At 41.7% G+C, this 15,236-nt stretch overlaps 1 protein-coding gene and 1 pseudogene across 7 annotated transcripts in view; both read left to right on the forward strand.

Annotated features, from left to right (window-relative positions):
- UBE2V1 (ubiquitin conjugating enzyme E2 V1) overlaps positions 1-13,993 on the forward strand; it is a 33,040-nt gene extending 19,047 nt beyond the window's left edge. For 3 of the 7 annotated variants that reach the window (XM_006097975.3, XM_006097977.3, XM_006097978.3), the window contains 2 exons: positions 10,994-11,119; positions 12,288-13,993. In XM_006097975.3, coding sequence (XP_006098037.1) covers positions 10,994-11,119; positions 12,288-12,434 — 273 coding nt within the window. In that variant the 3' untranslated portion in view covers positions 12,435-13,993. Of the gene's footprint in view, positions 1-9,073; positions 9,239-10,993; positions 11,120-11,809; positions 12,000-12,287 lie in introns of those variants that run through there. The other 4 variants (XR_002831477.1, XR_002831476.1, XR_002831475.1 and 1 more) reach the window with 4 other exon arrangements.
- Positions 1,906-2,720, forward strand: LOC106698695 (annotated as a pseudogene).
- Positions 13,994-15,236: the final 1,243 nt, after the last annotated feature.

A 15,236-nucleotide genomic window follows, 5' to 3' on the forward strand; every position in this document is an offset into this window, starting at 1 on the left:
TTCATGGAGATCATTTTTCTTGCTGCCCCTGAAAGTCCATTGTATGGTGATGGCTCCCTTCACTACATTTCATCTCTTTCTAAGAGTGGTTTAGATTTCTTGAGGATGAGAACTGTTACTCCTTAATCTCCAGAACACCTGGAAATAACTAAGAATGGGCTAGTTGTTCAGTAGATTTGTTAATCAACAGATCGGTTTTCAGGTTCTAACAACCTAATAGTGAACCCAAGTGCACAACATTGTGAATACACTAAATACCACTGAATTATACACTTAAACAAATGAACAAATAAAATGAACCACTAAGTTCTGTTGAAAATATTCTATTATACCTAAAGCACTTTAGATCACCTTGAGTTTTAGTTTATCTCTTTCAAAAGGGGCTAACTTTTCATGAAATAATTTCAGTATGCAAGATACTTTCCATACATCCTTTTTTAAAAATAACAGCTTTATTGAGATATAATTTACATATCATAGAATTCACTTACCATAGAATACACCTTTAAAATATAAAAAACCAGTTCAGTGGTTTTTTTTATTATACTTAGAACTGTGCAACTATCACTAATTTCAAAACATTTTAATTATCCCAGAAATAAACCCCATCCCTGTTGGCAGTCACTCCCATTCTGTCCCCCACTCCTCACCCTTGACAATCACTAATTTACTTTCTATCTCTATGAATTTATTTGTTGTAGACATTTCATATAAATGGAATTATATAATATGTGGTCTTTTATGACTGACTTTTACTTACTGTAATGTTTTCAAGGTTCATCCATGTAATAGCATGTAAATTTTTATGACTGAATAATATTCCATTATATGGATATACCATATTTGTTTATCCATTAATTAGTTGATGGACATTTGTATTTTTCCAATTATGAAAAATGCTGCTATGAACATTTGTACACAGGTTTTTGTGTGGACTAATATTTTTGATTCTCTATACCTAGGATGGAATTGTTGGATAATATGGTAATTCTGTGTTTAACATGTTAAAGAAGTGCCCAAACTGTTATTCAAAGTGGCTGCACCATTTTACATTCCCACCAGTAACGCAACAGAGTTTCAATTTCTCTACATCCTCAGTTATTGTCTGTCTTTTTACTCCTATCATTTTGTTGTCCTGACTTTGCAAGGTTAAAAGCAAAGTCATAAAAGGAACTATTTGCTTCTACGTGGTTCCTGTGACCAGTATGTTTTAAGATTAGAATACAAGGTATATGTAGTTATTAAAGCATCTAATAGAGCACTTGAGTAACTCATTTTCCTATTAAATTTTTATTGTTGTATTATTAAAAAGAAAATCCATTAAAATTTAAAAGATGTAGCCCTAGCCGGTTTGGCTCATGGTTAAGAGTGTTGGCCCATGGACTGAAAGGTTGCAGGTTTGACTCCGGTCAAGGGCACATACCTCGGTTGCAGGCTCGATTCCTGGCCCTGGTTGGGCGAGGGAGGGAACCAATCGATGTGTCTCTCTCACATTGATGTTTTTCTCTCTGTCTCTCTCCCCCTTGCTTCCACTCTCTCTAAAAATCAATAAAAAAAATATCCTCAGGTGAGGATTTAAAAAAAAAATTTTTTTAATGTATGCCATATAATCTAGCAATTCTGCTGGGAATTAACTCAGTTTATCTTGAATGTATTGCCCAAAAGCCTATGTATACAAAGTTATTTCATGCAGCATTTTCAATAGTAGCAAAATATTGTAAACTGCCTCAGGGTCTTTCAATTGACCATATTATGTGCTGTTTAGCTGTTCAAATGAATGAAACAAATTTATGTGCTGCAAATGGGACAATCCCTATGATATTTAAGTGAAAAAGTGAGGTGCACCGCTCTTCCTCTTCCCCAAAGTGGCCAGAGGTGACCTTTGAAAATTGTTTTCTAGTCACTTGACCCAGAAAACACCACAAAATCTTGCAAATCAAGAGGCTCAAATCTTCATGTTCACTTTAAGAACACTCATGAGACTGCCCAGACCATCAAGGGTATGCATATTTGAAAAGCCACCAAGTATCTGAGGGATGTCACTTTACAGCTGCAGTGTGTGCCATTCCGTCGTTAAAATGGTGGAGTGGGTTGGTGTGCCCAGGCAGAACAGTGGGGCTCGACGCAGGGTTGGTGGCCCAAAAGAGTGCTGAATTTTTGCTGCACATGCTTAAAAATGCAGACAGCAATGCTGAACTTAAGGGTTTAGATGTAGATTCTTTAGTCATTGAGCACATCCAGGTGAAAAAAGCTCCCAAGATGCAGCGTAGAATTTACAGAGCTCATGGGCGGGTTAACCCATACATGAGCTCTCCCTGCCACATTGAGATGATCCTCACTGAAAAAGAGCACATTGTTTGTAAACCAGAAGAGGAGGTTGCACAGAAGAAAAAGACATCCCAGAAGAAGCTGAAGAAACAAAAAATTATGGTCCCGGAGTAAATGCAGCATAAAATAAATACTAATAAAAGTAAAAGAAAAAAAGTGAGGTGCAAAGCCGTATATAGAATGTGCTGCCACATGGGATGGGGGCCCTGGAGGGAGAGGAACGGGTCTTACATCAGTACTTGTGCTCTTGTGTGCTTCAGTACTTACAAAGCACATAAAAGACATTGGTGACAGGGGTTTGCCTTCTTCAAAGGGATCTGGCTGGCTGGAGCCAGGGTGGAAAGGAGACTTACTTTTTACCATATACTGGTATCTTTTTGTGCTCTGAGTATGCTTTATTTATATGTTAGATATTTGAATGCTTTAAAAAAAAAAAAAAAAGGAAAGCAAGTTCTCCAAACCTAAATCCACCCAAGTGCCCCTTGTAAAATTCCGCCAAATGTCTAACTGTTCACAGCATTAGATGTACAGTTCTGACCACAGAGGTGCTAGCAGTAGCCAGGTTACAGAGCAGGGCTTCTCAACCTCAGCAGTGACGCACTGGACTGGATCATTCTTTGTTGTTGTGGAGCTGTGCTGTACATTGTGGGGTGTTCAGCATGGGCTCTGCGCACCATATGCCAGCAGCACCTCCCTCCCCCAGTTGTGACAACAACTGGTTGTTTTTGTGGGTACACAAATACATAGCCTTTCTTTTTTTGTCTTAAGGGAAAGATTTCAATCAAGAGACAAAATGTAGAAAAGCAAGCAAGAATTTATTGACTGTAGCAAAAATATATATAGGAGAGTGAAAAAAGGAAGGCCATAGAAGGAGGAACAGGAGAGCATAGGCAGGGTTTGCTTTGGCTCACTGGAAAGTCATGATAAGGGACCTTAGAGACAGGTTTAGGGGGTTAGCCTGGGACGAGCTGCCACTGCCCATTGCTCTGGTTGCAAGTCTCATGAGGTCCCTTAGAGGTTAGGGGATACGCGCCTGTGGAGGAAGGAAAAGGGAAGAGAATGGCATAGGTTGTGCTCCCTGGAGAGAGAGAGTGCCCAAATACATATCCTTTTTATTTTTTTATTTTTTTATTTCATGCCGAAACCGGTTTGGCTCAGTGGATAGAGCATCGGCCTGCGGACTGAAAGGTCCTGGGTTCGATTCCGGTCAAGGGCATGTACCTGGGTTGCGGGCACATCCCCAGTAGGAGATGTGCAGGAGGCAGCTGATCGATGTTTCTCTCTCATCGATGTTTCTAACTCTCTATCTCTCTTCCTTCCTCTCTGTAAAAAATCAATAAAATATATTAAAAAATAAATAAATATATTTTTATTTCAGAGAGGAATGGAGAGGGAGAGAGAGATAGAAACATCAATGATGAGAATCATTGATAGGCTGCCTCCTGCACACCCCCTACTGGGGAATCAAGCCCACAACCCGGGCATGTGCCCTTGACCGGAATCAAACCTGGGACCTTTCAGTTCGCAGGCCGATCCTCTATCCATTGAGCCAAACAGGCTAGGGCTACATATCTTTTTTAATACAATTGAGACCTTGCTCTGTGTAACGTTTTGCAACTTTTTTTTTTAACTTAAATGATGGATGTCATTCCACATCAGTGCATATTGATCTGTCTCTTTTTTAATAGCTTCAAGTTACATATCTGATGTATGAATATATTCTCAAATTTTTAAAAAACAAAACAATATGGAGTAAGAAGTTCATTTATTCCCCTTAACTCTGTGTCAGTCAGGAAAAGAGAAACCATACTAGATATTTCAACAAAGATAATTTAATATAGGAAGTTGATCAAATAGATATTGGACTGAAAAAAAGCAAAAAGGCAACACAAAGGTAACACTATAGAAAACATTAGCCACTCTCTGGGCCTGGGCGGGCAGGGGAGGAGGCTAGGCCATCAGAACCCAGCACTGGAGAAGGCCAGAGGGGCTGGTTAGGAGCGCGCTAGAGGCCAGAGCAGTTCTTGCTGCCAAGAGGAGGGGCTCGTGCTGGGGTGACACTGACAAAAACAGAAAGTAAGTGGGAAGGGGCAAATGTCTCTTCTCCTTTGTACTGTATTCGTATTGTGTGGTTAACTTGACAGTTTAGTCTTCAGGTTGTAGAATATCCCTGTAGCACTAGGATTGAAGAGAGAAATGAGTAATTACTATGGCCTCTAGATGGGTCCTGTGGCTCACTCAGAAGGATACTCCGACTGGTGGACAGAGCGAGTTTGTGTACAACGGAAATGGTGTCTTGTCACTGTGTAGAGGGCGTGTGCAGGTGCTGGTTAGTAAGCTCCAAGCCCACCTCTCTCTGCTCTGCTTTGGATACTACAAACTACATCTTTCCTTTGTCAGCTGCTTCCTGTTTGCTTTCTCTGTTCAGGACATAGGAGAAGGCCTGAAAGGCAGGGAGAAGGGACTGTGCTGTCTCTGCCACTCTGGTAATAGCCCTTCATTCAGGCATCACCTATGGGTTCCAGCCTCAGCTTTGGGGGACACCCCCAGCACCAGCCTCACAGCACCCCCTCCTCAGAGTTCTTTGTTCAGCTCCAGAGACCACTCTGAGCCTCTAGGTCTGATCAACTGCAGCCTGTTCCCTTTGTTCCCCCGACCTTAAGGGTCACCACCTGCTCCCTGCAGTTATTGCCCTGTATTAGCTCATGTTCCCTTTTTAAAGTTTTTTTTCAGTCCAGTGACACTGATGTAGCTGATTCCCTATATTAAATTCTCTGTTAAAATCCTAGTGCCGTGTCTTTTCTCCTGGTTTACCCCTTACTGAGATTATTTTTATTTTTTTTAAATATATTTTATTGATTTTTTACAGAGAGGAAGGGAGAGAGATAGAGAGTTAGAAACATCGATGAGAGAGAAACATCAATCAGCCGCCTCCTGCACATCTCCTACTGGGGATGTGCCCGCAACCCAGGTACATGCCCTTGACCGGAATCGAACCTGGGACCTTTCAGTCCGCAGGCCGACGCTCTATCCACTGAGCCAAACCGGTTTCGGCGACATTGAGATTATTTACAGTTGTTTTTACTGTTGCCGACAGTGCTTCACATTTTTGTGCACAAGTATGAGTCTGCCTGTAGGAAATTCCTAGAAATGCTCTTGCTGGTCTGAGCATGCCTGGTTCACATTTTGATAGGCACTGCCAAATTGTTCCATGAAGCTCAAGCCACATCAACAACGTGGGAAGTGTTTCATGATCAAATAATGAATCTTAAGAACTGTGTACCATACAGAGACAGAATATTCTAACGATTCTCCATCAGGCACATTTCCTTTTTTCCATGGAACCTTTTTAGAAGGTCCCTGAGCACTCACACACAAAAGAAGAAAACCAGAACGCTGTTGGGTTTGTTTGTTTGTTTTCTAACAGCCACAGTAATTTATTTATGATTGAAGTCTTTATAAGATATTTGCAAGACAACCAATTTTACACATCAGAAATGGTATCAAAAGTATGAATTACAACACAGACAACAATATGAAATGGGCTTAAAACAAAGCTGAAGTGGACAGACAAGCAGTTTCTCTCTTTAATTTATTAATACTAGTTTAAACTTTGTTAAAGAAAGAAACAAAGATCTATGTTTTAGGAGAACTGCAGGGCCATCAGTTGAAGACTGAATTTCACAGCGTTGTACCCTATGTAGAGAAAAAATAAGATGAATTTTCCCCCCACACACATAACACACTGTAATTTCACTCTTGGAACTTGTTAATCTACTCTCCAAAATCCTTCTCAACAAACCTCAATATATCCAAATCAAAGGAAAATTGATCTAAAAGAGGGGACAATAAAATAAGAGGTTCTAGGTAGAGGGAGAACCAAGGATATAGAATCCACTTAAGACTGACCAGATAGCACCTCATGGCTTCCTCTTCGTCTAGCTCAAGTTCAGAATCTGGGGAGTCCCCTGGATAAGGCACAAACACAAGATTAATTTTCTAACTCATATCCAAATTATAGGACCCTGTTTTTTATAAAAAATCTTAACTTTGGGCTTTTTAATGACCCTTCAGGGGTCTCTATGTTTACCTGACTTGAGCCATTTTACTAGTATACTGTGTTCCAATGAAATTTCCAGTTGAACATCAGTGGTCAGAATTCAGTGTTTCTTTTTTTCTTTCTAAGAAATTAGTCATAGCATGGATGTTTTAAAATTAGACTTCATAGTGTCAAAAGTAATATTAAGATTTAATTTGTGTAATAATCAGAATCCTATTAATAAACTGCCCACCTTTTTAACCATTTTTATATTATTGTTAATAGATATCAGTGAAATTTTATCAATACTGATAAGCCACAAAATATACCAGTAGATTAATATATTAGTGCATCAGAGCCTCCAAAATGTGGTATCAAATACTTTAAAAGACTTTGTGACTTTGGCAATTACCTTGTGCCCATACCCCCAAGGACTTTTTTAATGTAAGAAATTCTGTCTTTGAGTTTTATGACAGACAAAACCATTGAGCATGAATGCAGGATACACATAGGGATAGATTTGGGATCCATGTAGACAACTATAGATACTTGGTGTGTAGTTGCTGATAGAGACTGTGCTAGGATAGACCTTTTATAGTTTCCATAAATCTGTGTGGAAATCATGTCCCTGTTTGCTTCCTACTTGTTATGTTTACTGAGTGGGGTTTTTTTCCTCTGAGGAAACTCCTTAAGGGCAACAAGCTGCTCATTTTACATGAATATGAAGGACAACATTCATTCATTCAATGAACATTTGAATACTAATTCTGTTGGGGTCCTGCCCTCCTTGTTCTGTTTGATGAGGGAGGTTTGATACCAGACTGGGTGTGAGTCTTCAGAGGGGGTGGTCAGTAGGACTTATGAGAGGAAAGTTCACTTGAGCCTGGGAGCAGGGACTGGTATAAGGGCCCCAGATAGAGAGAACTTGGCACGTTTGATGAGTAAGGAGGCCAGAGGGCCTGGATGGGGAGGCAGAAAATAAAAGGAGAAGAAGGCAAGGGTGCACAGGGTCCCATTCAGAAACTTTGGTTTTCTTCTCAGGTAACTAGGAAGCCAGTAGAAAGGCTAAGTCTGAAAATACAGTTTCTGGATTTAAAAGGTCAGTGAGGTTGCTGTATGGGGAGCAGATTGTAGGGAGCTAAAGAAAAATCAGACTTAGAAGCTTCAGATGAGGTACAGTGGTGGAGGAAAGTGGGCGGATGTGAGATTTTTTGATGATGAGAAGGTAGGGGGTACCGGAAAAGGGAATCATGGATGGCTGCTAAGTTTTTGCTTTAACTAACTGCCAGATGGTGGAACAGGTTGAGGGTGGGTGGAAATCCAGATTTGAGTTTTGGTTTCGTTATAATATATAGTCTCTGTTAAGTGGATGTGAAGGGTTTCTATGGGTATATTATCAATACCTTCTGAATCTTAAAATGTTCCAGTTTGGTTTTATTAGGGACAGGCCAGTATTTAGACCAGTGGTTCTCAACCTTCCTAATGCCACGACCCTTTAATACAGTTCCTCATGTTGTGTGACCCCCAATTTCATTGTTACAAATTGAACATACTTAAAGCATAGTGATTAATCACAAAAACAATATGTAATTATATATGTGTTTTCTGATGGTCTTAGGCGACCCCTGTGAAAAGTCATTTGACCCCCAAAGGGGTCGCGACCCACAGGTTGAGAACCGCTGATTTACACCAAGTATGTCAAACTCAAAGGCTAACATGGGCTAAATAAACAAGGTTTAAGTTTATGTGAGCTGTCCTGGTTGGTTTGGCTCAGTGGATAGAGCGTAGGCCTGAGGACTGAAGGGTCCTGGGTTCGGTTCCAGCCAAGGGCACATGCCTGGGTTGAGGGCTTGGTCCCCAGTAGGGGGCGTGCAGGAGGCAACTGATCAATGATTCTCATCAATGTTTCCATCTCTCCCTCTTCCTTCCTCTCTGAAATATATTTATTTTTATTTTTATTTTTTTTATTGCTTAAAGTATTACAAAGAGTATTACATATGTCTCCTTCCCCTCCGCCCTCTTGACATTCCCCTGGCTTCCCCTACCCCCCAGTGGCTTGTGTCCATTGGTTATGCTTATATGCATACATACAAGTCCTTGAAATATATATTTTTTAAAAGTTTATGTGGACCGCAAAAAAACAAAAGCTTCAGTTTTCATAGAAACATAGGTTTATTTTGATAGAGACATGTTGAATACAAAGGGCTGAAATAAATGAATAATCGTTAATATAAAATAATAGAACATTTTAATAAAATTAATATTTTTTTTGAACATTAACTTACCAGGCACTGAATAACTGCACAAATTAATAAGTGTAACGCAAATAAACCTCTATTTTTCTTGTTCTCCGAATTGAGCACACCAAACAAGTCAGTCCAAGACTAATGATGTGGCAGTCAGCTGCTAAAATATTCGCTGCAAGTATTAGTGGAGAGAAATGGTGTGCCTGCGAGTAAGGTACATAAGGGAAATGAATGCAGCATGATTATAGTAATCAGCGAATGTTGTAGTTCGTTATTAATAATTATGTATAACAGGATATTGTAAAAATTAAGTTATGATTTTTTTATTAAAACGTTTCTTACATAGCATTATATTGGCTAGGCCGCAAAAATATTTGTTGTGGGCCGCAAGTTTGACATGCTTGATTTAGACAATGTTTTCAGGGGTTTAAATCACATCTTCTAATTTTATTTTTCCAAGGACCACTAGATGTCGCTGTTTACAAAGAAACAGTTATTTGTGCAGCATGCAGTGAGGAAAGGGCACAGGTGCCTCAGAAGGGAACCATCGGAGGGTACCTTCAAGGGTGCCACCTGATGGGGAGACGTCACCACAGTGTGGTCTTCAGACACAAGTGATAACAATGTGATTTTTGTTGTTGTTTCGTTTTGTTTTAAACATGTTTTATTGATTTCTGAGAAGAGAGAGGGAGAGAGAGAGAAACATCAATGATGAGAGAATCATCAATCGGCTGCCCCCTACTGGGAATTGAGCCCACTTCCCAGGCATGGGCCCTGACCTGGAATCGAACCATCGAACCGTTCAAGGGATGACCCTCAACAACTGAGCCACACCCGTCAGGCAGCGTCATATTGTTTATTCTTTCTTCCTGGGTAATGGTTCTCATTTCAATGTTAAATTACACAAATTGCTTAGTCCAGCCAAATTGAATTTCCTGGGAAGATTTGGGAGGAAAAATGGCAGAAAGGCCCATGGTCTCCTAGTGACAGGATGGTCTAGTGACAAGGGCTCCTAGAATCTCCTTAAACCAGGAGGTGGCGTGACAGTTGTCAGAGGACAATAAAGGCCTTTCTTCCTGAAAACAGCTCTACAAGTGGGTTTGCTTATGCTTGGTGTTGTCAAGCATGGCATTCGGAAAAGATCCATTTCTTTAGTTATGTTCTTAGAATAGTTTTAAGTTTGATTAGCAGCAAGGGTTAGTCCTGACTCCATCAGCGAGTATAGTTCACGAGACCCAGACAATGTGATTTAATATAGGACAGAACACTGTAGATTAGCCTTCTGTCCGGTATAATATTTGAACTGGGAGGTGTTTGACTAGGTAATGCTTGAACAGTCTTAAAGGGGGGTAGCTCAGGTGGGGCCAGGGTACTGTAGGCAGGAGGAACACCTGGCAATGGCAGCACATTTTACAGCTTATTGGGCAGACATTGCAGTGAAAAGTTCATTGACGTGGGGCATTGGATTTTTAGAGTGTTTCCCAGCAAAAGCACGGCTGGTGTTTGAAGAAGGAATATTTTTTGTGCAGGCCTGGTGACCTTGGCGTGTGTGGTTCCCCCCCCCCCCCGCGCACCCCCGAACACACACACATACGCTAAAGACTGGTAATCTCTTGGGCCATTGTAAAAATAGCAAGGGAGGGTTGGTACCTGCCCGCTGAGATCCCTTGTGCAGTGCACGGCCCCAGAGTGATGATGAAGTGGGCAAGCAGCTCTCATATCTGTACCCGTCTGCATCCCCACCCCTATCTTCTGCTTAATTTTTGAAGTTCTGTAAAGAGGAGATGCCTGTTCTGTGCTTTGGACATATTGACACTTAATGCATTGGCTATGATCCTGGAGTGGATAGACATAGAGTGTGGCTTCCCAGAATAGAGAATACTCTTAACACACCATCCCCAGAGTGTAGGGCAGCTCTGCAAAGTAGAAAAATTAACATAAAAACAGGTCCACCTGATTGGACTTAATAATACTAACTTAAAACTTTAGTTCCCGGCTGGAGTGGCTCAGTTGGTTGAGTCATCAAAAGGCTGCCGGTTCAATTCCTGGTTGGGCACATACCTGGATTGCAAGTTTAACCCCCACTCAGGGCATGTACAGAAGGCAACTGATCAATGTCCCTCCCTCCCTCCCATTCTCTAAGCATGTCCTTGGGTGAGGATTTAAAAAAAAAAATGTAATGATGCTAACTTTTCCCCAAGGCCAGAATACACAGACACTAGTGTAGGGACTAGTTACCACTGACATTTCAAATAGCAGGTAGACTGCGTAATGGAAGCAGATGCACCTGTTCTGCAGTCGGGGGTATTGGGCTTTCAGAAGGTGTGCCTTTTTGTTGAATTCTCTGTAATTGCCTGACATCTCTACCCTTCTTTTCCAGACAATTTATGAAAACCGAATATACAGCCTTAAAATAGAATGTGGACCTAAATACCCAGAAGCACCCCCCTTTGTAAGATTTGTAACAAAAATTAATATGAATGGAGTTAATAGTTCTAATGGAGTGGTAAGTTGTTTTTTCTGCCTCTACTTGTTTCCCAGGATTGAGAAATGCCTTATACTTTTAGGCCTGATCCCACGTGTTCATTGGTTATGTGATGATAACGTATATTGTAGTATGAACGTTTGGGGTGGGGTCACGCATCTGAGCCGGCACTGTGCTCGTCACTTTGATATATGAGCTCATCAGTCCTCATGCTATACCCCTATGAGGTAGAAATGAGGACACTGAGGCACAGAGGTGAAAGATGTTGCTCAGGGTCACACTTTGGCCTAATTTGTGGATCACTGGTATATAATTTTTTTTAATGTCCTTGCTTTCTTTAACTTATTTTTACTACCATAAATGAAAACCAGTCTCACTTGCCATAAGGCAGTAATGGCAACAAGAAATACTATAAAACCAAAGCAAAGTTAATAAATTTTTCCTCCTCGTGTTCTTTGCCAAGGGCTTGGAGCCTTTGAGGCCTGCTCTCTTGTTCAAAGGGGAGATCAGCAGGTGTTCGAGGGCATGGCATAAGTTAACATCACGTGAGCTAAGCCTTAATTTTGAGGTATTCCAAAGATTTGAGGGGGGCGGGGAGGGGTTGAAAAGATGTGAGCCTTGTACTGTGTGTTCAGTGTTTAATGTTGTATCCAAGTTCCACCTAAAGTCCAGAACCAGAACTTGACCCATGCTTTGGGAAATTTCTTTTAGGGAATGCTGCGTTAACTTGAGAGATTATGACTCTGAGGCAGGCCCTTGTCACTAGAGCTTGGGTCCAGGCCACCCGTTGTCTTTGCTCTTCCGACTGCCCTGCACATCTTTATCATCCACCACCTGGGTGTAGAGTCGAAAAAGGACAAGCCCTGAGCAGCGGCAGCGGCAGCAGCCCGCCCAGAAGCAGGTCATTGTTTTAGAGCTGGTTGGGTTGAGTCTCGCCAAGTATCGGGCCATTTCTCTAAAGGTGGCTTTACTTACCCGTAATTTCCTTCTCCCAAACAGTGAGGGTTTGGGACATAAAAAGGGAAAAGGGATCTTGCAGGTTTTCTGCATGTCAGATATTGTATGATCAGCGTGTTCAACTTAAAAAAATGCATTTTACTCAAATTTATACTGTAGGTTAACTCCAGTGTACAACAGTTCTTTTGTTTGAGAGCCCAGCAGTAATTTGTTTTTATTTGCCTTTTTATAGGTGGACCCAAGAGCCATATCTGTGCTAGCGAAATGGCAGAATTCATATAGTATCAAAGTTGTCCTGCAGGAGCTTCGGCGCCTAATGATGTCTAAAGAAAATATGAAACTCCCTCAGCCACCTGAAGGACAGTGTTACAGCAACTAATCAACAAGGAAGCCACAGGCCCGCCCCTCCCCCACTCGATTTAAGCAGTCTTCATTTTCCACAGTAGTACATTTTCTAGATACGTCTTGTAGACCTCAAAGTACTGGAAAGGAAGCTCCCGCTCAAAGGCAGTTTATCTTAAGATACTGTAAATGATACTAATTTTTTGTCCATTTGAAATATATAAGTTGTGCTATAACAAATCATCCTGTCAAGTGTAACCACTGTCCACATAGTTGAACTTCTGGGATCAAGAAAGTATATTTAAATTGATTCCCATCATAACTGGTGGGGCACATCTAACTCAACTGTGAAAAGACACGTCACACAATCACCTTGCTGCTGATTACATGGCCTGGGGGCTCTGCCTTCTCCCTCTCCTCCCCCCTCCCCCTCCCTCCCTGCAACAGCCCTCCAGCTTGGGGTGGCTTGTTAGAGTAGATGTGAAGGTTTCAGGTCACAGCCTGTGGGACTACTGCTGGGTGTGTGTGGGTGCTTCGTTTGCACCCCTGGTTTCTTTTTAAGTCTTAAATGATGCCCCTTCCCCTTCTGAGCCACCATCCTTTCCCCACTCTACTACCACCCTTGGCCGAAGCATAGATTGTAACCCCCTCTGCTCCCCTCCGAAATTGGCCTTTGGTGAGGAATTCAGGGCTTTCCCCATAACTTCCCCCACCACCTTTATATCGAGGGGTGCTGCTTCCTCCTTCCTCCTCTTCAGGTCCCTTTCTTGCACCATCACCACCCAACACTTTCCATGACACTCCCTTGCTTTGGCCAGAAGCCATCAGGTAAGGTTGGAAAGAGTCTCTGACCTCCCTCGTTTAGTTTGGAACCACATTCATTTATTCTCCAGCAGCCCAGGAAATGAAAATTGGGCCCGCAGCCCTGCCGCTCTCTGCTGTCATCATCAGCTGATAGGTTTGTTTGTTAAGCTCAGGAAGGCCACAGAAGACACTTGTAAGCACATGATCCCTCTGAATGAATTTTGTTGTTGTTCCTGTCATTGCTTTTGCTTTTACAAATTGAAATTTTAAACAGAGCTCTCATTTGGTCATCTTTGCAATCCATTTGGGTCTAGTTTGGAATCTGACAACTGGAACAAAAAGAACCTTGAATTCGGTGCATACTTTGGTTTTGGTGCTGCAGCTTCTCATGGTCCTCAGCAGGGATTAAGAAAGAACTCGATGTGCACGGCAGAACCCCAAAATTGGCGGGCTTGACTTCCTGGCAAATGGCTGCGTTTTTCCACTTTTCTGTTCAGGACCACTAATTGCTGAGATGTGGATGCATACCGAAATAAAGTGATTCATTGTGTTATAAAGGATTTTTTTTTTTTTTGGTAATTTAGTATTTGTGTAAAACCACCTTTCGAAGCAGCAACTATCAAGTCTGAAAAGCAATTGATGTTTTCATTAATCTTTTTCTGGGGAAAACCTTAGTTGTAAGGATTTAACATCCTGTAAGTAAAGTTTAACATAACAGTATTCCATAAGCAGCCTTTTTATTGTCAGACCATTGCCTGATTTTAATATAATAAAAAAAAGTGTGCGTTAATATTTAAGAAGCTCTGCTCTTCTTGCTCTTGGCATATAACAGGATCAGCATTCACTAGTCGTGTGTTAGATGCTTTGGGATTCCAGTAGGCCTCCTAATGCTGGGGCTGGCAAACTTTTCCTACAAAGGGCCTAAGTTAGTAAATATTTAGGCTTCGTGGGCCAAGAGGCAAGATCGAAAATATTATGTATTTATGTAATGAGAGAAAACAAATTTCCACAAATTTTTTTATTGATGAAATTCAAAATATAATAATGGAGTATAGTTTTTTGTAGTGAGAATTCTTTTTTTAGAGGAGAACATTTTGCTTAGTTGGAATATAAAGTTTGTATTCCCTATTACCAAATCAGTTGCAGATGTTCATCGTTCTTCATTGGAGGGGGTCATACAAATACAGGCAGTGAGCCAGGTGTGACCTGTGGACCATAGTTTGCCAACCTTTGTCCTAAAAGATTGTAGTAAGCAAACGGGGTGACATTCTTTTTGTTTGTTTTTTGTTGTTAATCCTCACCCAAGGATATTTTTTTCCATTGCTTTTCAAAGAGAGAGTGGGAGGGAAGGAAAGAGGGGAAGAGAGAAACATCAATTGGTTGCCTCCCACATGCACCCCAACTGCGGGTGGGAGTGAACCCACAACCCAGGTCCATGCCTTTGACCGGGAATTGAACCCAAGACCCTTCCATACGTAGCACAATGCTCCAACCATGTAGCCACACCAGCCAGGGCAAAGAGGGTGGCATCCCTTGATTTAGTAGCTTTGTTGGACTCTATTCTCCACCAGAAGCTATATATTGACTGCATTTAGTCTTAGAGGCGAGCGGGGGGATTTGAGTAAGGATTTTTCACACGTTTTTCTAGTCTATGAAAAGACACTCTTGATCCAATGGTTGACAATTTGTCAACCATTCACTGTGTGAGGGGTGGAAACATCTGTGGCTGTTTTTACCCAGGATTTGAACTTCCTGCTGTGGTACCAACCGCCAGCAGGCACGCCCTTGGTGTCCTGTGGTAGGAGCCAGGCCATTCCCTTGTGGCTGTTGGGGTCAGCTCGGATGTCAGAACCTGGCTGTCTGGAAAGAGCCAGATTGTCTCCTAGTGGGCCACCCTCCAAGAAAGGACTGCCCAGTTTCTGCCCTTCGGCCCTCTATCAGCTCTCCGGAGTGAATTGCTGCCTTTCAGCTTCCCTGAAAGAGGACTGGGCCAGGGACATCGTGGTTCTGTGCCCTCAGTCAACTCTCCAAAGGG

This window comes from Myotis lucifugus, unplaced genomic scaffold (assembly GCF_000147115.1).
Source record: "Myotis lucifugus unplaced genomic scaffold, Myoluc2.0 scaffold_215, whole genome shotgun sequence".
Lineage (NCBI taxonomy): Eukaryota > Metazoa > Chordata > Mammalia > Chiroptera > Vespertilionidae > Myotis > Myotis lucifugus.